This window comes from Numida meleagris, chromosome Z (assembly GCF_002078875.1).
Source record: "Numida meleagris isolate 19003 breed g44 Domestic line chromosome Z, NumMel1.0, whole genome shotgun sequence".
In the NCBI taxonomy this organism is placed as follows: domain Eukaryota; kingdom Metazoa; phylum Chordata; class Aves; order Galliformes; family Numididae; genus Numida; species Numida meleagris.
The window spans coordinates 32,343,460-32,366,442 of NC_034438.1; the positions used below are offsets into that span (position 1 = coordinate 32,343,460).

The 22,983-nt window shown below is 42.7% G+C and overlaps 1 protein-coding gene and 1 long non-coding RNA gene across 17 annotated transcripts in view; one reads left to right on the forward strand and one right to left on the reverse strand.

Annotated features, from left to right (window-relative positions):
• On the reverse strand, positions 18,094-19,012 carry LOC110389347. The gene is made up of 2 exons (XR_002433164.1): positions 18,873-19,012; positions 18,094-18,495 (listed from the first exon to the last, which is right to left on the reverse strand). It is a non-coding gene; the product is annotated as an uncharacterized LOC110389347 (long non-coding RNA).
• Positions 18,976-22,983, forward strand: part of SNAPC3 (small nuclear RNA activating complex polypeptide 3) — a 49,116-nt gene continuing 45,108 nt past the window's right edge. For 8 of the 16 annotated variants that reach the window (XR_002433155.1, XR_002433154.1, XR_002433153.1 and 5 more), the window contains exon 1: positions 18,976-19,314. Coding sequence is in view for 5 of the 16 variants with exons in the window: in XM_021379597.1 (XP_021235272.1) it covers positions 19,004-19,314 (311 nt within the window). In the remaining 11 variants the exon portion in view is untranslated. The other 8 variants (XR_002433158.1, XR_002433160.1, XR_002433159.1 and 5 more) reach the window with 7 other exon arrangements.

The following is a 22,983-nucleotide window of genomic DNA, read 5'->3' on the forward strand; positions in this document are numbered from 1 at the left end:
AAGATTATGAGCTGACTGCTAATCTTTCAGGGAAAATTCCAGTAGTCCTGTTGGAAGGATTTAGTTGAGATCTGACAGAGCAGGTGAGCCCTTGAGACATCATTGTCCTCTGCCCGACACAGCAACATAGAATTCCTACCCAACAGAAGGCAAACTGCATTTTCCATCACCTTGAGATCCAGCACCTGCATCTGCTGTGCTAACACTAGTTAGATACTGGACGGCTCTGTGTTTCCTCCTGCAGCATAGCATTGGAAATTTGCCTGGTTATAAGAGTTCACAGACCAATGAGGAAAAAAAAAAGATTTTTTAAGCTTCTATAATCAAATACCAAGATCCAACAGGGATTAAAAGTCCTATTATAACTCTCATGGTCAGATAGTGAAGATAGACGAGTAAACCAATTTCAATGTAAGCACTTGGTACTGATCTAGTTTTCTTGAGTACTGTGCTTGAGAACAGGACTGCCATAAAAGAAGCTGAAGAAGTTGCCTTAGTACTCCCGCAGCTAATTTCCAGCAGGATTGGACTGTCTCAAACTCTCCCAAGTAGAAGAACTGTAGATATCATTCACAAAAGAATTAGCAGTTTGCCTGATTTTTTCACTCGGAGGGTGGTGACACACTGGAACATGTTCCCCAAGGAGGTTGTGGATGCCCCGTCCCTGGAGGTATTCAAGGCCAGGCTGGATGTGGCTCTGGGCAGCCTGGTCTAGTGGTTGGCAACCCTGCACTCAGCAGGGGGGTTGAAACTCGATGATCTTTGAGGTCCTTTTCAACCCAGGCCATTCTATGATTCTATAATTCCGAGGTATGGCAAGTGAGCAAGACAGAAACTAAATCCCACCTAGTTCTGGAAGTATTATTTCATAAACTAGCAATTAACATAATGAACATACTCAACCAACAAACTGCACGAGTCTGCTCTTGTAAATATGCTACAAAACATTTGCTGACTGGAGTGAAAAGTTCAAAGAATATCTTTCAAGATCAAGCAATGGAACTTCTGAGTTAGAAGACAGGAAGACAATAAAAAACATTTGCAGTTATTTAGCAGAGGTACTAACTCTTAAAGACCTTCAGCAAAAGGAAGAAGGAACAGCCGAAACAGAAAAATAGGTGACAGTGTTTTTCCTTGTGGACTGTAACAGCCATGCCATAATCTAGGCAACTTTATTTTTATAACTAGCAATAGTTACGCCAATTAAGATGAAGTAATTCCTTCACTTAAGGGACCAGTATCAAAATATTGTTCATTTCCACAATCTTGAACTAGTCAGTAGTTTACAAACAGTATTCCAGAGACCAGTACAGCAACATTAGTGATCTCTTTAGAGTGAGAACACATGAGAGGGCCTTGATGTGTACTCATAGTTGCATGAGGAGGCTAGTATTGATAATCCAATTATTTTTTTGTGTACTGCCCCCCCTACTCTCACACAAACCAAACATGCACACACTTGCCCTGCAGCAAGAAGTCTCAGATTTTACCTTGATCTCAGTCCCAGTTATTCCCCAGAATATTTTCTGCCCTAATAAGCTGCCTCATCTCAATCCTTTTTGTTAGTCTTGCTAAGAATGTTCTCTGGAAGTTAAGAATCTTAGCACTATTTCTTCAATAAATATATTAGTACAATGGTTTTGCTTTTTTATTTTTAAATACGTAGACCTTCATCTTCTATCAGACACTTTCAAAGATCCACAACTGTTTCAAACACTCATATTTTTCAATAATTTAAAGTGGTATCCATCTTAACATCAAAGTAGAGCCACCATTTCCTTCAATCTGATAGCTGTATTTCTCTTCACTCATCATACTAGCAGGTTGCAAATCCTGTCCATAGTGTTGAGAAGGTAAATAGAACTGCTAGTTCAAATGTCCAGGATTAAAAGAAGGTTAGTCAGGTAGTTACCAGATATTTTAGCACAAACACAGGCTTGAACAATATCTAAAATAAAGTTTTCTCCTCTTAAGGAAGTCCTGCCTCTTTCCCAAAGCCAGGGCAAGGATAGTAATGCACTTTGGATAAAGTCCAGTGGTTTACCTCAGTTATCATACTTTGTTTCTGTGGATATGAAGCAGGTTGTATAAGCTGTTCTCAGTGAAAGCATAATGCAATCAGGGCACCTACCTTTCAGGCAGCCTCTAATGCTCTTATCAATGTTACACAAACACTCTTTGCATGCTAGTTTCTCACAACACTTCTACAGGTGCATTCTTAACTTAGGGGCTATAGCATTATTTTGTGTATCCCCTTATATCTTTGAGAACCAGAAAAAAAAGTCATTCTGTATGCCTCTCTCCTCTTGTTTACATGCAGGGAGGGTTTTTTTTTTTTTTTTTTTGCTATTTCAGCAAGATATTTTGTCTCTGTTTCTCCCAGCCTTATCTCCATGCTTCTTCTTGTTTAACTTTTATCCCACTTATTTTCAATGGATGTATCCCAGAAGCTTAGAAGTAATGAGGGTGGAAAGAACCTCTGAAAGTATTCTAATCAACCCTTCATTTTTGTTATGATATGAAAAGCCAGACTAAGTCATGGTATTTATTTAGAAAATAAAATTTATTAATGTATTCTCCGTCTCCTTTCAACTAATGTGGTGCCTGATGTTTGTATGGTATATTGTGGATCACCTCTTGCAAAGTATCTTGTTAAATAAACTTTTAAAGATGTTTGTGTATTGCTGCAATTTAATGAGGCTAATTTTTAATTGGTTCGTTTTTCCTTTTTTAACGTCTGGTGCTATTAATGGTTTAAGCTGTGTTCTGTCATGTGGTACTTTTAAGGCTTCAAGAAACTGAGAAGTTTTTCCCATAGATTTTTTAGTAGTTACAGCCAATGACAACATTGAAATGGTAAACTTACTTAGCTTAATCCTGTTTGTATACCTTTTCTTCATATCCTGTATGATTTTTACCAGAAAAGTGAAAAAGTCCAGCTCCACCTTACAGAAATTTTCTTACAAAAAAAGTTTTTCAAAGTTATGTTCACCAGAAAATATATTTTCTCTATTCAGTTTGTTATTTTTCCACTGCTCTCAAAACAACATGTTCTGGATTGAAACATCTGAACAGATGGTTGTAATGTGTCCAAATCACCAAGCAATAAAGATGCCTGAATGCAACCTCTCTCTTCACTCACCAAAAAGATTCCCCCAAGCCAAACCCAAAATGTCATGTATACACGAACATGTTCTTCTTCCCACATGGAAACAAGAATTTTACCTCTGAGTTCAGACTGTATTACTTAGCAGCAGAACAGCAATGTGTAGTTGGTAATTTGTACCTAAAAGAATTTCCTTTACATTGCAGGAAATACAGAGCTCTATTTTCTTCTTTGTTTAATTATTTATTTACTTGTGTTTAAATTCCTTTTAGCTCTTGACACATTATCCATATCAAGGCTACGAGTATTTAAACAAATTGAAGACCTCCAAAACAGATGTACATGCTTCCATCCTCTGGCCATGTAGGCTACCATAATCAGAAACTCCTACTATTGCAACCTCATGTTCAATAAAGAGGTTTTGCTGCTGATTGTGTAGGGACTGCATTTGTGCTTTGAAGCCTCTGACTCAATTCCAGTCAGATACGCAGCTGAGAAAAGGCTGGGATGTGTCTCATTTAGGGACATTACAGAATCCCAGAATCACAGAATTGCAGAGGTTGGAAGGGACCCAAGAGATCATCGAGTCCAACCCCCCTGCTAAAGCAGGTTCCCTACAATAAGTCACACAGGTAGGTGTCCAGACGGGTCTTGACTATCTCCATAGAAGGAGACTCCAAAGCCTCTCTGGGCAGCGTGTTCCAGTGCTCTGCCACCCTTACCATAAAGAAGTTCTTACTCGTGTTTGTATGGAACTTTCTTTGTTCAAGTTTTAAGCTATAACTCCTTGTTCTATCACTACATACCACTGAGAAGAGCCTGGCCTGACCCATTTGGCTCCACCTCCCTTTAGATATTTATAAACATTTATCAGATCCCCTCTCAGTCTTCTTTTCCCCAGTCTGAACAGACCCAGGTTACTCAGCCTTTCCTCTTACAGGAGACGCTCCAGGCCCTTCATCATCTCTGTGGCCCTCCACTGGACTTCTTCTAGGAAATCCTTGTCTTTTTTGAACTGGGGAGCCAGAACTGGACACAGTATTCTAAATGTGGCCTGACCAGGGCAGAGTAGAGGGGGAGGATTACCTCCCTTGACCTGCTGGCCAAGCAATTTTTAGCGCACCCCAGGATACCATTGGCCTTCTTGGCCACAAGAGCATACTGCTGGCTCTTTGCAAACCTGCTGTTCACCAGAACTTGCAGGTCCTTCTCCACAGAGCTCCTCTCCAGCAGGTCATCCCCTGACCTGTACTGATGCATGCAGTTATTCCTCCCCAGGTGCAAGACTCTACGCTTGTTCTTGTTAAACCTCATCAGGTTCTTCCCTGCTGAACTCTCCAGTCTGTCCAGGTCTTGCTGAATGGCAGCACAGCGTTCCAGTGTGTCAGCTACTCCTCCCAGCTTTGTATCATCAGCAAATTTGCTGAGGGTAGACTCTATCCCCTCATCCAGGTCATTAATGAAAATACTGAAGAAGTCTGGACCCCTGGGGAACACCACTAGTTACAGGCCTCCAACCAGACTCTGACTGCTGATGACAGCTCTCTGAGCTCTGCCAGCCAGCCAGTTCTCAATCCACCTCACCGTCCACTCATCTATCCCACAATTTCAAAGTTTCACAGAAAGGATGTTGCAGGAGATGTTGTCAAACACCTTGCTGAAGTCAAAGTAGACAACATGCATGCAGCATCTGAGACATGGACTCAGATGTGAATGATCCAGATCATTTATTACAGGTTCTAGCATCCCATATATACATTCACAAGTTTTATTTTTTAACTTTCTCACCTGCCTTTACATGTGAACAAAGCATTCCACAAACACTCCTTAACCGTGCATGCATGCGCTTATCCAAACAAAGCCATGAGTCGTTCCTAGCCACGCTCTCTTCCTCCAATCATGGTCATCATCACGCGGCCATCACGCAGCTTACTTGACTTTGTTTTTCTCTTCTTTCTGGAGGTGTCCTTGGTTCTCAGCCTTGCTTTCTCAAGCTGTTTATCTTGCTCCACAGCTTCTGCTCTGAACAGTCTTTCTTGTATTCTCACACATCCACTGCTCTCCCCTGAGCTACCCAGCCAGTTATGACATCATAGAAGGCTACCAGGTTGGTCAGGCATGATTTCCTCTTGGTGAATCCATGCTGACTACTCCTGATAACCTTCTTTTCTTCCAATTGCTTGGAGGGGGTATCCAGAGCAAACATTAAACCAGTTCAGTACATCATGGCACCATGGCATGTGGCATGTATGCCAAATGACCTGAGAGTATATTGTTAGTGAGAGCCTTTGAAGCTTGACTGTGATTTCTGGCTCCAAAATTCCATATTAGCCAATGGAAAGAGTATTGTTAGAAATAATGTGAGTTGTTTCACTCTTCCACTAGTCTTAGAGTGAACTGTAGTCATTATAAACATCTTAAGTAAAGATACTGTAGGTCTCAAAAACTATTTCAAGAGATAACCCTGGATTTTAGCTGTATTGGTAATTTAATTAGTTAATTCAAGCCACCTGTTATTAAGTCAGCTCACAAGACTGAGATAACCAGTTTCTCTAAAATGTTTCTATTTACTTTATCAGTTAAGAAGTACATGGACTCATCTGAAAGTAATGCCTCCTATTTTCTTATGTTGGCCCACGGCATCAGTGGCAAATGGTGGTGGTATCGCAGTAGAGGTTGAACCTTCCCAACAGTATTCCATTACATTTTGTTGCCATGCGACAGATGGCAGCAGAGGGGCAGTCTGACAAAATAGTGTCTGACACAGAACTATGTCTGAAGCAAAGCATGCCTGTTGTACATCAGTTCGTTTTGCCTTCTCATTACAATAGATAGGATTTGCTATGTGCTAGTATGGCGACTGAAGGGAAGTACAGCTCATCCGTCTGCCTGCCACCTCCCTTCCAAACATTTGTTGCAGAGTTGTATTTCACTTGAACTCCTTGGCACCAAATACCATGGCTTCCATTACAGCACCAATTCACGTTCTCAGTTTTCTGGCAATACAAATGGTTGTGCCATGAACAGGAGTGCAGAACAATCAGACTGCTTCAGAAATTGCAAGCTGACTTCACTTCTATTATGCAAGAATATGCAGAGATTTCTTCATCTTTGCAACAACTGCAGAACTTCCCCCCATGTTGAGTCATTTTACCTTTGTTAGACACAGGCATTGTATATGTTCTGAACACAGATATACATAAGATGATTTTATTCTCCCAAGATTACAAAGTAGTAAGAACAGCTGTGCTTTACTTTTTGTTACTTGAAATACAAGTGCGTTCTTTAATAATGTCTTATGAAAACTATCTAGTCCTAGCTCATTCTTAATTGTGTTGTTCAACAATGATATTTATGGGAAACTTTGGAGTTTAAGTCTTTTGCGCTAATCACCTTCACAAATATATATGCAGTCTAGAAGAAGTATTACTGGGATGCAAAATAAATGTTGTGGCTACTTCTGGCCCCAGATTTTGTCAGAAAGACAATTTTCTGGCAGCCTGAAGTCAGGTAACATGGCAAAACTGAGAGTTTCCAAATGGCAAACTAAGTTATTTCTGATACCCCCATGTGTTTGGGAAATTCAGTTTTTCTTTCTTTATTTATATTTTGACTAGTTATTGAAGATGTACTGGTCGTCTGAATATGAAAACACTGCTAGAAGATCAGGAAGGGTTTGAGCCAGGAAATAAATGCTCCCTTACTACTGACAACAATGAAATAGTAATCTTTTCAACTACCAACAATGCAACAGCAGATTTGAAGCACTATCTCAGAAAACTGCTAAATTGCTTACACACTACAGTGAAAATGTGTAAACACATATCTAGAGGTAGACACTCAGAGATTGCATAGATGGAGACTGAAAGAGAAAAAAAAAACAACTTTTTTAAAGCTAATGCACGTGGGCGATCCGTTACTGTAAATACAGATGGCTGTGAGACACAATAGGTCATGTTGAGAAGCTAGACATTTTTTTGTGAGTTTCCTATTTACCACTGAAACAAGAATTACTTGACAGAAAAGCATATGATGATAGTCCTTAAAATAAAATATTTTGGATTGGATAATTTTCATTTAAAATAAATTATAGATGCATCAAGTTGAAACTTAACAACGGTGTGTCTTATGGCTTCTTTTACTTAGTACAGGTAAGGACTGGAGGTTCAGGTTTTGAAATTTTCCTATAAAGGTGGAATAGATTCATTGTCATGGTACACATGATGACATTCTTGAGCCAATAGATAAGGTCATCAGTCATGGAAAATAAGATAGAGCAGTGGAAGGCAGTCACATACAAAAAGATAAATAGATAGGAAGAGCAAGACAGTAGTTGTTAAAAAACTACTCTGAAGCTCGAATAACTAGTTCTGCTGCCTACTCTGGTATACAACAGCTGGATGACATTGTGTTAGCTGCCATCTTTCCATGCTACAGTCCTGTAATGGGGGATAACAGCACTGCCTTGCATCAGCAGGGTGTCATTGGGATTGGTACTCTAATAAACATTTGCTTTACCTCCTTTGACTTCATAATTCCCTATACACAGCCTATCTATAAGAGGTCTGTATACTAGCAGCTCAATCTACAAAAGCCAATGGAGTTATCTTCAGATTAGTCTTGGTTTATAACTCTGACTGGGGGCTGCAGGCTGGGAAGTGAGGAAAACCACAGTAACAGTCCTGTTTGATCCACAGTCTTACCCTTCTTGAGACAAGCCATAGCAGTAGCATTAGTGGTAAGCAGAAACCTGCAGGAGTTTAAAAAGATTCACTTGTATCCCAGGCAGCAACTATAGCACTTGAATCTGTGTCCAGGTACCATAAACATCTGAGATAATACCAATTTGTTTACTTTGTAGGAATCACACCATGCACTGTCAAACTAAGACATGGAGACACCACCTGAGCTTTTCTGTAGGACAAAGTTCTTTTCATAGACTCATTGAGTATCCTGAGTTGAAGGGAAACCACAAAGATTGTCAAGTCTAACTCCTGACTCCTCATAGGACCACATTCAAACTCTTTGTCTGAGCGTGTTGCTCAAATGCTTCTTGAACTCCAGCCAGCTTGGTCCCATGACCAATGATATTTAATTTGAAAGGGTGATTCTTCAAGATGTGGGCTTCGGGAGAGAAAGGAAACAAGTATAAACCAAAGAAAATCTATCAATCAAACAAAAACAACAACAAAAAAAACCTGCACCACCCTTGATAAATTTTTTGTAAGGGAAATTCAGTGTCAGTATGAGGTCATTTAGATATGGTTGAGGAAGAGAAAAATATCCAAGTATCCCTCAAAACCAAAGACAAACCATCCAGGATGTGAAAACACAGTCCTCAGTTCCCTGCTAATCCCGAAATAATGCAGGTATATGAATCTCCATCTTTCACTTTACAAATTGTGATGTGCAACTCTCATTTAGGTGGTTGCCCATCTTGTGTGTTAGAGATATTCTTCTTGATATCAAAAAATAAACATGAATAGGGTCAGTCAGAAGGTAATGAGAGAATCATAGAATCGTAGAATGGCTTGGGTTGAAAGGGACCTCCATGATCATCAAGCTCTCAACCGCCCTGCCACAGGCAGGGCCACCAACCTTCACATCTAATACGAGACCAGCCTGCCCAGGGCCCCATCCAACCTGGCCTTGAATGCCTCCAGGGACGGGGCATCCACAGCCTCCTTGGGCAACCTGTTCCAGTGCATCACCACCCTCTGTGTGAAAAACTTCCTCCTAATATCCAACGTAAACCTCTAAACCTGTCTTAGTTTGAAACCATTCCCCCTTGTCCTGTCACTATCAACCCATGCAAACAATTGTTCCCCTGCCTGTTTATACACTCCCTTCAAGTACTAGGAGGCCACAGTGAGGTCTCCCTGGAGCTTTCTCTTCTCCAAGCCAAACAAGCCCAGTTCCCTCAACCTGTCTTTGTAGGAGAGGTTCTCCAGCCTTCTTATCATCTTGGTGGCCCTCCTCTGGATCCTCTCTAACAGCTCCCTGTCTTTCTTGTGCTGGGGTCCTACACCTGGATGCAGTACTCCAGATGGGGCCTCACGAAGGCAGAGTAAAGAGGGACAATCACTTCCCTCTCCCTGCTGGCCACCCCTCTTCTCATGGAGCCCAGGATACCACTGGCCTTCTGAGCTGCAAGAGCACACTGCTGGCACATGTTCAGTTTTTCACCCACCAGAATTAGCCATATTCTCTCACTTGAAATTATATTTGAGTATTCATCTGAGATGAAGCAGCTCTAGTACAGAGAATATTGTCTGGACAGGTGGGAGGAAAGCAGAAGTAGAGCCCTGAACATATTCAAATGTATTTTGAACGTGAAAAAAAAAGGTTTCTTTTTCCCTTTGCTCACAAGGGAGCCTGTTCCAGTGCCTGACCACCATAAAGTGAAGAACCTTCTCATAACACACAGCATGACCCTCCCTGATGCAGCTCCATGCCATTCCCTTGGGCTCTGTCACTGTCACCAGAGAGCAAAGCTCAGTGCTGCCCCTCCACTCCCTCTGAGGAGCTGTAGCTGCCATGAGGCCGCCCCTCAGCCTCCTCTGCTCTAAGTGCAACACACCAAGGGAATTCAGCCACTCCTCATACATCTTGCCCTTTAGACCCTTCGCCATCTTTGCTGCCCTACCTTGGATGCTCTATAACACTTGTACGTCCTTCTTACATTGTGGTGACCAAAACTGCACATAGTGCTTGAGGTGAGGCTGCACCAACCCAGAGCACAGTGGGATAATCCCTTCCCCTGACTGGCTGGCAGTGCTGGGCCTGCTGTACCCCAAAGGGCTGGCTCTTTTGGCTGCCAAGACACATTGCTGACTCAGATTCAACTTGCTATCAACAAGAACCCCCAGGTCCATTTCCATGGAGCTACTCTCTAGGGATTTTGTTTCATTACAGGAATCAAAGGAGAGCACAGGGAGTCAAATGACAAGACAGGAGTGGTTTCATCGTTTCTTTCCCCACTGTACCGAATTGTCCAGAGGCTTAGAGGAGGATGTGGAGAGCATCATTAGGTAAGGAGTCTCGTGACAGAGAACCAGGCTCAGCCAGTTGCTGTGCAGAGGACGTGTTGCCACTCGCTGAGGGAGCAGACAGTCTGGGATCCACAGAACAGACAACAATCATTCATCCAGGGAGATCAGTATTTTGAAGGCCAAATGAGAATTGTTCTCTGAGGGCAAAACCATGTGCAGTCACGCTCCTCTTCATACTGTGCAGCTTAAGCAGTGAATCCCATTATACAGCGTAATTCTAAAAAAATCAGATCAGCAGAAACTGTTTTCTATAGTTTAATAGAATGTCGATTAGCACAACGTTAACAGATATTACCTAAATTGTATTAGTTTCAGAGAATCACATGCGTTTAAATATCATATAAGTTTGTAATCTTATTAGAAAATGAAATAAATTTTCAACACAGCAATTAAATTCTCAAAACTTCCTATTACACCTACAAAATCTACTTGTATGATTAGTGAAAGGAGAGGCACAGAGAAAACTCTCCCTGAATCTTTTATTCAACTCTTAAGGACTTCGAGTCATCCAATACTACAGTGTCCCTTATTAAGCATTTCTCCTCTCTTCCTTTCATTGACTCTACTGCTGATCTGGTCATACAGTGAGTGTGATCATCTTTTTGTTCTGGACAAAAAAACCTCAACAACAGCAGCAAAACAGACAAGAAGAAAATCCATTTTCCAACAGTTTATATGAATTGCCATTTCAGATCCTGAATAATGCTCATTTCTTTCAGCACTGGAAAATCAGTTTATAAGATCTAGGTGAATGCCTAAAAACCCTAAAGAGATGACTATGGAAGAGAGAATTAAGCAGTCTTTTTCAAAAGAGGTTTGACAGATCTACTGCACACATGCACTATTGTTCTGCAGTTAGCTGTACATTTGCTACATCTTTGTTGTCAGTTAATGAATGCTCTGTGTGCTTGAAAGCTTGTCATCATTCTCCAGCTGCACCATCTGGTCTCACAAAAGATCTGATCCAATAAATCTCATGCAGGATAGTTTCCAGGGTGAAATGAATTATAACAACTTCCCTTTTTCCTTTGACCTAGTCTAATGCTTTTCTAGTGGAAAGATGATTTAATCTTTCATCTGTCATCCTTTATTTTAACAGGCTTTAGGTGACACTTCTTCCTCTGCTTCCTAGAGATTAATTTATTTTCAAGCAGCAATGTTATACGTCTTTAAAGTAAATCTATAACTGTATGAAACTTAGAACAGATTTCAGCTAGTAAATACCAGCTTTTTTCTTGCTGGGATTTATTGTTAGACATCAAAAACTAAAAATTTAGCCTGAGCATGTGCTCATGTGAAAAACTGCCAGTCTTTCCCTGTTTTGGAATATCTAAATCTAGACTGCATTAGCAGTTGGTGAATAATCACTAGTAATTATCATCAGTGGCATTCAACAGATTTGTTTAGAGAATGTGCTTCCAGTTTCTCAGTGTAGTGTTCCTGCCTTAATCATGCCTACAGAATAAGAAATGTGTATTTTTCTTGTCACTCTTGTCACCGACAGCCAGGCTTTATTTAGAAGATGGAATATTATTCCATTGGTGATGAAATGGGAAGTCCAGGCTGAAAGAGGTTACCCTGCATTTTGTTCTGAAGACATCAGAGTGTGCTTTTATCCTATTCTGGAGATATAAACTGCAAATTAGCTTGCTTGTCTGCATAAACAGTCTATTTGACTCATGCAGGTGACATTTTTACTAATGAAGTGGAATACTGCTTTCATGTCACATCATAAAAAGATAAAGTGAGGTAATCTCTCCTGTAACTTGGACTATAGAATGATACGATGATGGTGACTGGAATATGGAATTTAGCCTAGATTCCAGAGAAAGCCAAAGGTGAGGCCACACTTTCGTCAAAGTCAATTGAACAAAATCTGAGAGTTTTTCAGTGCTTCTTTTGATGCTTGTGGTTTCTCAACCACAAAGTGTAAAAAAACACTCCATGGTTTTTTGTTTTTTGTTTTTTTTCCCAGCCGCTTTGGGTAGACTAATAGATTAATTGGCATGGAAAATCACAAGCTTATGGATTCATGGAGGAAGCTATGCAAGTCCATTTGGAATCACCACTCAAAGATGAGTTTTTTCTCCCAGTGGACACTATAAAATACTTAAAAGGCCTGTTAAGAAGTGCCAGGATCAGAAGGCAGATCCTCTCAGCAGAGCATGATATGATGGAGTTTGGTGCGCTCTCTGTCTCATCAGCATCATATCACCCTTTGCAGCACTCTCTTTAACATAAAGGTCTTTGAAAAATCTGAGAATCTTAGGGTTACACTTTGTGTTTTATGAAAAGGAAATGTACACTAGTTTACATGTTGCTAATGTTGTAATCTGTAATAATTTCAGAAAATTTAACTTTTTTTTTCCCAAGCTCTCTGAATTGATACACTGTTTGATAGAGACACAGAAAGCAGATGACTTGCGGACAGCACTCCTTAAAGTTAACTTGTCTCTGCGTTAGAATTTTGGATGCTGTATCAGATGCAAGACTCCATCATACCTATTAAGGTATAAATTTTATCACAGGAATAAACTATCTTCTCAATATACAAATTAGTTGCTGTCAAAAATAAACTTTCAAAAACTCAGAAACAAGCTCCTACAATTATTTCCATCCTTTAGACACTCTATCCACAAAACATTTCTTGAAGATATTTATCATCCAATTAGTTAATATGAGCTGGTGAATATCAATAATGGTGGTACATGTTTGGTTAAGATGGTATTTTTCCAAATCTTTTTCTCTTAAAAAATAAAATCTGACCTATGGTTAAGTCATAAAACTACACTTTCATAACAATAACCATGATGTTGATAAAGCCTACATCAAGTATGGATACAGAATATAATCAGCTATCACAAACATTTATGTATTTGAGGAACTGTTGGATCAGAAAAAAAAAAAAATCAGATCAGCAGAAACTGTTTTCTACAGTTTAATAGAATGTTGATTAGCACAACTCTATTAATGCAGCCTAGAACATTGTTGGCCTTCCAGGCTGCCAGCGCACACTGCTGGCTCATCTCCAGCTTCTCATCCACCAGGACCCCAAAGCCCTTCTCTGCAGGGCTGCTCTCAAGGAGTTCTTCCCCCAGTCTGTATAAATACCCAGCTATTTATACAGCCCAAGTGCAGCACCTTGCATTTGGCCTTGTTCAGCCTCATTAGGTTCACATGGGCCCACTTCTCCAGCATGTCCAGGTCCCTCTGCATGGCTTCCCTTCCCTCCACTGTATCGACTGCACCACTCAGCTTGGTGTCATCTGCAAACTTGCTGAGGGTGCACTCGATGCCATCATCTATTGATAAAGATGCTGAAGACCACTGATCCTAAGAGGTTCAGGGTCCTGGCCAGACATGGGAAGCCTGACCACCAGTGAAGACTGACGCAAAGCACTCACTGAGTACCTCAGCTTTTTCTATGTCTGAGGAAGCCAACTCCCCATTACCTTTTATCAGAGGGCGAACACTCTCCTTGACCTGACTCCTCCTGCCTATGTACCTGTAGAACCCCTTCTTGTTATCTTTCACATCCCTCGCCAAGTTTGGCTCCATCTGTGCCTTGGCTTTCCTAATCCTATCTCTACAAACGTGGACAACAGCCCTGTATTCCTCCCAGGCTACACAATCCTACTTCCACTTCCTGTACATTTCTCTCTTTTCCCTCAGTTTAAGCTGCAGGTCCTTGCTCAGCCATGTTGGTTGCCTGCCTCCCCTGCTCGACTTCTTCTGCTGGGGGATGGAGAGCCACTGAGCTCTCAGAAGGGTGTCCTTAAAGAGCTGCCAGCTCTGTTCTGTACCCATGTCCTTAAGGACAGTTTTCCAGGGGATCCTATCCAGCAGTTCCTTGAGCAGCCAGAAGCTCAGAGAAGCTTGAGAGCTCTCCTGAAGTTCAGGGTCCTGACTGCTTTTTGCCAAGCCTGCATTCTTCAAGATCACAAACTCCACCAGGGCATGGTCATTACAGCCCAGGCTGCCTCCAATCTTAATCCCTCTAATGCTCTCCTCCACACTGGTGAGCACCAGGTCCAGTAAGGCTTCCCCTCGGGTCCGCCCCTCTAATACCTGGACAAGGAAGTTATCCTCAACAGACTCCAGGAATCTGCTGGACTGTCTGCCACCCACCATGCCGCTATCCCAGCAGATATCTGGGTGGTTGAAATCCCCCATCAGGACAAGAGTCTGCGAGTGCGACAATTTCTGCAGCTGAAGCAAGAAGGCCTCGTCAACAGGCTCCCCCTAGTCAGGTGGCCTGTAACAGACCCCAACCATGAGATGCCCTTTACTGGACTAATCCTTGATTTTAACCCACAAGCTCTCAACCTGGTCATGGCTGTTACTCAGACACGGATCTTAACAATCTATTCACTTCCTAACATAGAGGGCAACTCCCCCACCCCTCCTACCCTGTCTATCCCTTCTGAAAAGCCTGTAGCCCTGTCAGAGTGTTCCAATCAAGGGATTCATCCCACCAAGTTTCCGTGATAGCAATTAGGTCATACTTTCCCAATTGCTTTTACTTTTAATTTGCTTTTTTCCCAGTTGTTTTTACTAGCTTGTTTTCCAGCCTTTCTGTATAGTATCTCCACTTCTCATCTGAGAGTCCTTCAATGCTCTTTGAGTTTCAGCACTTCCCATTTTAAGGAATTCAGGTTCACACCTTCCTGAATTTTTACTGCTTGAATTCTCCATGAATCCTTAATTTCTTTAACACTGAATTATTAAGGTTTCTCCAGCAGGGAAATGTAACTACCCATTGGAAACCTTCAAATGGACACGTGCCTTGTGCCACAGATAAAAAGAGCAGATTAGTTGAAGTCTGTAAAAATAAGTAGGTCTGTTTGCTTGTAAGAGGATTTGGATTGAGTGAAATTGCTTTATAAATATGTGACTTCTTAGTATTAAAGTTGGGGAATGAAAGAAAAAACATATAATAAGTTCAGAATTTTCTGCTACTCCTTGAGCTCATACTTACCCAGTCTTCCTGCTTGATGTGTACATACTTTGTTTTTAATTTTAAATAATAATAAATAAATCCCAAACCCAGCCTATCAGAGGGAAAGGGAAGAGATGTAGTGAATGAAATTCATACATCTAACTGAAGTGCCCTAGGAATCATTCCAAGAAGTATGAATCATGCAATTGTAGAAAATCCCAAGTTATAAGGGACCCACGAGGACTATTGGGTCCAACTCCTGGTTCCACACAGGATGACCCAAAAATCAAACCATGCTTCTGAGAGTGTTTTCCATTGTCCAGATGCTTCTTGAACTTTGGGAGCTTGGCTGTGACCACTGACCTGGGGAGCCTGTTCCAGTGCCTGACCACCGTAAGGTGAAGAACCTAACTCCCAGCATGACCCTGCTCTGACAGCTCCTTGCCATTCCCCAAGCTGGGCCTGCTGTACCCCAAATGGCTGGCCCTTTCGACTGCCAGGGCACGCTGCTGACTCAAATTCTACTTGCTGTCAACTTAAACCCCCAGGTCTCCTTCCATGGGGCTCAGTTGTCACGGTATTATCTAAGGATCTGTGTCCGTGACAAGGGGGACAGGCCTGGAAAAAAAGAAAAGAAGAGAGAAAAGAAAAAAAAAATTGTTGGCGGGTGGGGGCCAGCCCCGAGCAGTCTGGTGGCTAAAGCAGCAGGGAAGCCGCGGACCTACACCCTGGGGAAAACAAAGGGAAGAGGGGAAAGGCAGAGGACTCGTAGGCGGGTCTAAAACAAAACAGTGGCACCAATCTGAGGAAGAACAACTAATTTTACTAAATATATCAAAATTGAAGCCACTAAAATCAGAACAGAGAGTTTACAAGCTGAGAGTCTTACACAGCAAACTGCAGGAGGACCATGTGCTTTCTCCGCAGGGCAGGAAGGAACAGACCCTGCCTCTCCCAGGTGGCTTCACCACCTCCCTCCAGGCAAAGACCCCTGGGGAGTGCATCTCCTCCCCTCCCCCTTGGAGGGCCACACACCAAAAAAGGCAGTTTGCAGTAACCAAGGAATTAACTCTTTAACTGCCAGTGGTTTACATGATGTTATGATGTGGAATACCGACAAGTATCACAAAACCATGACATCAGTACATACAGGTTTTTGCCCTATCATTGGTGCAGAATCCATCACTTGCTCTTGTTGAAATTTATGTGGTTGGTGATTGTTCTGCTCTGTAATTTGTCAAGATCTCTCCGCATGGCCCTTCTACCCTCAAGGTAGTCAGCAGCTCCTCCTAGTTTAATGTTCTCTGCAAGCTTACTTAGTGTGCCTTTAAGTCCTGTGTCCAAGTAATTTACACAAACATTAAAGAGAAATGGCCCTGCAGAACTCCATTAGGGATGTAACTTCATTTACTATTAACCCTCTAAGCCCAATCCATTAGCCAATTGTTGACCCATCATGTTATGTTTTTGTCTGGCTGTATGCTGGACATTTTGTCCAGATGGATATTGTGGGAAACGGTACAGAAATCTTTGCCAAAATACAAAAAGATTACATCAGCTGGCTTCCCCTGGTCAACTAGCTGGGCGACTTTGTAATAAAAAGAAATTAAGCTGGTTAAACAGGACTTTTCACTTGTGAACCCATGTTTGCTGTGACCAACAACAGATGGTGGTGAAGATGCATTAAATGTCTCTGTTTTGTCTATGTTCCTACTTGTGAGGTGACTGTCCTCATCAAGAATCTGACTAATTTTAACTCTGGTCATTCTTTTGTTGTTAACATACTTTTAAAAGTCATTTTTGTTGTTCCCCACAACACAGCCAGCTTCAACTCTAATTGAGCTTTGGCTGCATGATTTTTTCTCCCTACAATGGCAAATAGTATCTTTGAAGTCCTCTAATGTTGCCTGACCTCACTTCCAGCGGTTATACTTTCTTTTCCACCTGAGCTCAAGGAGAAGATCCCTGCTCCATGGGAAGCCAAGTCAGCCTTCTGCCCTGCTTGCGTGAGTTCTGACATTTTGGAATTGCCTGTTCCTGTGCCCTTAAGAAGTGGTAATTAAAACATGACCAGCACTGACAGACCCCAATGCCCTCCAAATCAGTTTCCCATGGGATCTTGCCAACTAGTGTCCTGAGCAGTGTAAAGCCTGCTTTCCCCATACCTAGCACTGAAGTTTTTGTGGCACTTACTCCTATCACCAATGATTCTAATGTCGAGTACATCATGGTCGCTAGGACCAAGTTGGCCTCCAATTGCCACTTTATCCACAGGACCCTCTCTGTTTACAAGCAACACATCCTAGTCAGCTGTCTCAGTTCCTGTACCGGGAAGTTACCATCAAGTATTCCCATTTAACATCTGGCAAGTTGGTTACCCATAAGGACAAGGGTGGACAATCAAGATGTATCTCTCAGTTCCTTAAAATATAACTTATTGGTGCCATCCTTCTGGCTGGTTGGCGTTGGCCTATAGCAGACTCCCACCATAACATTTGGTTAATTGCTGGTTCCTTAATCTTTACCCAGAGGCTCTCAACCACATCATAGGCAATTGCAAACTCTGTGCAGCACAGTCCTCCCTCGCACACAGTCACCCCTTGCCCCACCTGTCCTGCCTGTCCCAGGCCCAGAAACCAGCATTGTGACACACCAGTCACAGGACTCTTCCCACATTGTTTCACACATGCCCATGACATTGTAGCTCTGGGATCGAGCCAAGGCTTCTTGCTCCTCTTGTTTGTTTCTCATGCTGTGTGCTTTAGTGTCGAAATATTTCAAAAGTGCTTCCAAACCACACTCTTCGGCAGCACAGACCTCTGTGATAGCTCTGTGGTCAACAGCAACCACACTTGTGTTGAAGCATTCTGTAGTGTTGTTTTCATGTGGTCTTAAGACAAAACCCAGCCCACTGATTTTCACGTTGTTCAATGTGTTTGGCCTTCCAAGGAAGGTTTTTGATGCCAGTGTATTTCTATGAACATTACACATCCCAGTTTTCTGGCAGAGTAAGATTTAATCCTACTATTCTTGGCCCAAGTTGCTCCTAAATGTTTATGCCAATACTGCATTTATATCAAGGTAGCCTACTCTAATCTGTGGCTACAACAGATAAGTGAGGGGCTGTTTTCAAATTTCAGGTAGTGTTGCAAGTGCACAAAGGGGAAAAGTCAAGTTCATAACATAAACAGAATGTACCCTTCAAAGGAGATTACAACAAACAAATAAAAAGGCAGGTGTGGCTTTGGAAACTGGAATAAGAACTGCTGATGGGACAAACAGGTTTTGGGGAGGATACAACAGGAAGTGAGGGCAGCGGACCTAAATCAACAGCTTCTTCCAGAGCTGGGGAGTGTCATGACGCACAATGAGGCAGATGAAGAAAGCAGAGGGCGTAGCTGAAAAAGGAAACAGTGTCAATAAGTACAGGAAAAATGAACTGAAGCTTAGCAAAACTTCCATAATGAGGAATAATAAGTGCAATTAAGAGGCAGATGAGAGCTAATGAAAGAAAGAACTTAAACACAGTTTAAGTCTAAATATAACTGGGTAAGGCACAATACCTTTAAAGCATCCTGTAATTGATAAATGAAGCAAAACAAACTCTTATATCACAGGGCAGCGCATCTTGTGCGTATTGCATTGTTATTACTCTTAACCATTCTCCCTTGCAAAAGCCTTAGGTAAGCGCTATGAGCACCTTGCTCTTGGCATCCTGCCTCTCCATGGAGCTTCCACAGACCTCACCTCTCTTGACAAGCGTTTCTGGTCTCACCTTCACCCTCTGCTTCTGCAAACCACCTGCTGGCACGGAAAGACGGTTGGATTCGATGATCTTGAAGGTCTTTTCCAGCTGTGGTGATTCTGTGATTCTACAAGAAAAAAAAAAGACATCAGTGGAGCAGGATGACAGCCAGCGAACCGCACCCCCTCAGCCGCACCGCCCCCCTCTCCTGGCAGCGACCCGCTCGGCGGCTGGCGGTGACGCGTTTCCACCGCGACCGCTGGTGGTTGCCCCGGCAGCGCGTCGCCCCGAGGCCGGCGCCGAGGGTGCGGTGGGGGGAGCTGCCCGCCCGCGCCTTCCGCCCGGCTGCCCTGGGCCGTGGCTGGCGGCAGCGGCTGAAGCCCCGCGCCCTCTGGCCGGCAGCGGAGAAGGAGGTGGCGGTGGAGTTGGGCTGCGCGGCGGAGACGGCGGCCGAGCTGCGGGCCGTCTGCAGGTGGCCGTGGGGCCGGGGAGGGGGCGGCTGGCGGCCCCGACTGGCACGGCGCTGGCGGGCAGAGGCAGGCGCGCGGGCCTTGAAATCGTGAGGAAGGAGCTCTGTTTTTACATGTTTGCTCCGTACATGCTTAGCAATGTAGAGCTTGTCGTGTAGCATCTGGGCACGTGAACTGATAAACAGTACCAGCACGAGAAGGGGAGAACCATTGTGTTGTAGAGCAGGAGGACCTAACTTGTTACAGCAGAAAGACGTCGGACTTCCGGATCGGGTGAACAGGGAGAATCATCTGCGCTTACCCATCCTGTAGACAAGGCAAGATTTCATGCAGCAGTGCCCCACAGAAAGCATCACAATTGGTGATTTGTCTATAGCTCATCAGTAGCAAAGACATGCCAAGAGTTTTGCTGTTTTGAGTATGGCTTTGTGCAAGCCCTGTTCCGCAGTTACTGTTTTTGCAAAGGTAGAGAAGTATGTACAGGTTACAGGCAAGATGGCAAGATGGAAGTGGCTCATTCTCATGCACTGAACAGAGTGAACTTTGTCCCGGTTGTGCTTAACCCTGGCAGGCAGGTGAGCCCCACACAGTTGCGTTCCCCTTGTTCCCCTTCAGCTTTATGGGAGGGAGAGAATCGGTAGGGAGAAAACCGGAGAACTCTTGGGTTGAGATAAAGGCAGTGTTACAAGAAAGAAAGAAAAAGAAAGTTGAGGAGAAGGGGGAGAGTCCCAAAACCAAAGGAAAAAAAACAAGTGATGCAAACAGCAGTTGCTTGCCACCTGCCAACCAATGCCCAACCTGTCCTAGAGCAGTGATGGGTCCCTGCCCTGCTCCCCAGTTTTACTGCTGAGCAGAGTGTTGCATGGTACAGGATATCCCCCTGGTCCCTTGGGGTCATTTGTCCTGGCTCAGCTGTGATACAGAATGCAAAGCTTGGCAGTGTGGCTGGAGCTGCGTTATATATCAGTGCCTTGCATGCAAAGTGTGTATAATATTGCAGGTACTATGTGATAAGTATGTCCTGCTAAATGTTTTCAGAGTTATTACCCAAATTATGGGGATAACATGATGGCAAAGCCAACACTAGCAACATTATTTGAGATAAAGTCATCATCTGAAAAAGGCTACCTTGGTAATTATTGTTTGTTTAAATGAGAGGAAGGAAGGGGAGGGGGAAGAATATACCTTGCTTTAGTAAAAGTCAAGAAGACAAACAGAGTAAGAGCCCAGGAGCACAGAGTTCAATGTGTGAGCCAGAGTATGCCTGTGTGAGTTTCATGTGATGGTGGAAGCCCTTCAGAAATCTAGCCCTTTAGGGGCACTTTTAAATCAGGAAAAAATCAGCACTTAGTAAGTTGTATCTTATCTTGTCTATGGAGGGAAAACTTGCCAGGCAGTCTTACTTTTTAAAATGCTAGCTTAATTAAACCAAGTGGACAGCTTTACTTCAGCTGTCATAGTTCCAGTTACTGGGATAATTTTTTAGCATTATCAGGCTTAGGAAAATAGAGGTTGATGCTAATATTAAAAACAGTTCACGTGTTCTGGTGTGGCAGCAACCGTGTGCATTATTCTTCAAGCTTTCCCTGTGTAAATGTAGTTTCTGCTCCTAAAGTTTACTCATTACAGTGACTCTGTTGTTTCATCCTGTCTGTTGCTATTTTTGTTCGAATTTCAAGCATATTTTCTATGCTTTATTTTTCCCTTCCATGATTCCACTGTCTCATCTCTTCTGCATCATTCCATCCAAGACTGCTGCATTTCATCTGTCTGCTTTTGCTAGTATTACAGAGCATTGCTGTCCTCTTGCTGAGCGTACTGTGGAAAGTGGTGCTGTGTAGTGATTAAGTTTGGAAAAGAGGGGAAGAAAAGGAGAGAAATCCTGTAAGGGAGAGAAAACACATCATCTGGCAGCTGCTTGTTGGCTTTGCAGGAGAATGAAGACAAACCTGCACATCCTAATGTGACCTTTTTCCCTGTGCAGGCTGGAAATCCCAATCCCTAATCTTCATGTGCTTTTGCTTTTAAATTAAATAGTCCTAGTGTCATGAATCTCTCCTTAACATCGGCCAACCTCAAGTCACCACCTCTGATCACTTTCACTTGCCTGCTCTGAGCTGTTTCTGTTCTTCCACTGAGAAGAGATGACAGCATGGTCTACATCAAGATCTGTTCTGTGGAATCTCCTGGTCACGTTTCTTGTTGACCTAATTACAGTTTTCTGGGCACTGAAATGAAGATACGTTGGATATAAAGACACACGTTCATGATGGTGAACTACTTGTGGGTAAAGTTCTGGCATGTTAAGCACATTTGCTTGGGTTAGAAAAAAGATGGTGAAATGTGGACAGTCCCCCTGCTTTTGTGTTTAAAAGAAAATAGTAACCGGTCAAGGGAATCCCGTATAGACTTGGGAGGAAGTTTTTCAATGTCCTTATTAAATTCTTTTGTAGAATATGTATGATAAGAGTGTACATTTAAATATTCTTCATGTTTAAGGGTTTTTTGGTGAGAAAAAATGGGGTGACACCAATGTATTGTTTAACTTGCTGTGCATCCCAATGTGCTGTAGCTGAATCTTTTTCTTACCTTGTCTGTCTTTTTTGTAAGATGTTCCTGCAAAAAGAATGCGGGAAAAGTAATTCTGTCTTTTCACAGTTGAACCCTCAGTAAGTTAGTTCACTTTGCATAGAATTTCGCTTTGCAGACTGCTGAAGTTGTGTGCTGACAATGGTTGCATAAACTGCAAGCAGGTGTAAGATGTTCTCCTTAACTAGGAGATCCCATCAGCCATTCTCTTAAATAACCCACGTTGTTGTGAGGGTCAAGTTTTGACATAGCAAAGAGATTTGCATTGGGATTCGCTGATAATGTCTGAGCAACCGAAGTCTCTGAATGCTGGAGATGCTTAGTTACATGACTCTGTTTTGCCTTCTGAATGGTTTGTTGAGTATGCATAGGACAGGCTTAGGCTCAGATCACTGTGGGTTTTGGGTAGGTCAAGGGAGGTGAGGCTTACAGGTACCTTATTCTACTTCAGCCCCGCTTCACCTGCTTGTTTTATTAGAAGGGGTAGTTGTAAATATCTCTAGGGACGTGTTATAAAGCTGCATTAAGCTAGCATTAGCGTCTTAACGTATTAGTATTTAGCATCTTGTAGCATTAGTGTCTTGAAGGTGATGAAAGTACTGCCCTTAAAGTATATGCAATATAAAGGGAAGCATAAATGCTATCTGATTACCTGGTAAGAGTCAGGCAAAATAATAAAGCATTTTCTAAGTGTAATTTCTGCGACTGAGAAAGATTTCTGTGCTGTTGGGATATTCTGGGTAAAGTCATGGAAGCGGAAAGTGGAGCCTTAAATCACCATGTCCAAATTTCCACAGCTTCTCTTCAGTCTTTTTATTTCTAGCATTCTTAAAATATCTTCCTAGGGGACGCAAATTTCATGGAACGCTTTGAATGCTTTATTTAAGTGAGATCTTCAAGTATTGTTCCTCATCGTTTCCCCTCTACCATGACTGAGTGTGCTCGTGTTTTTGTGACTGTTCTTTGTCATGTTTGCTGGGGAACGTTTTGCGTGGGGCCACTGTGGCATCTTGCAGCATGTGGCTGTCAGGAGTGAGGTATGCACAGTGCTAGCTTTCTGTTGCATGCAGTTTGGTGTTAAG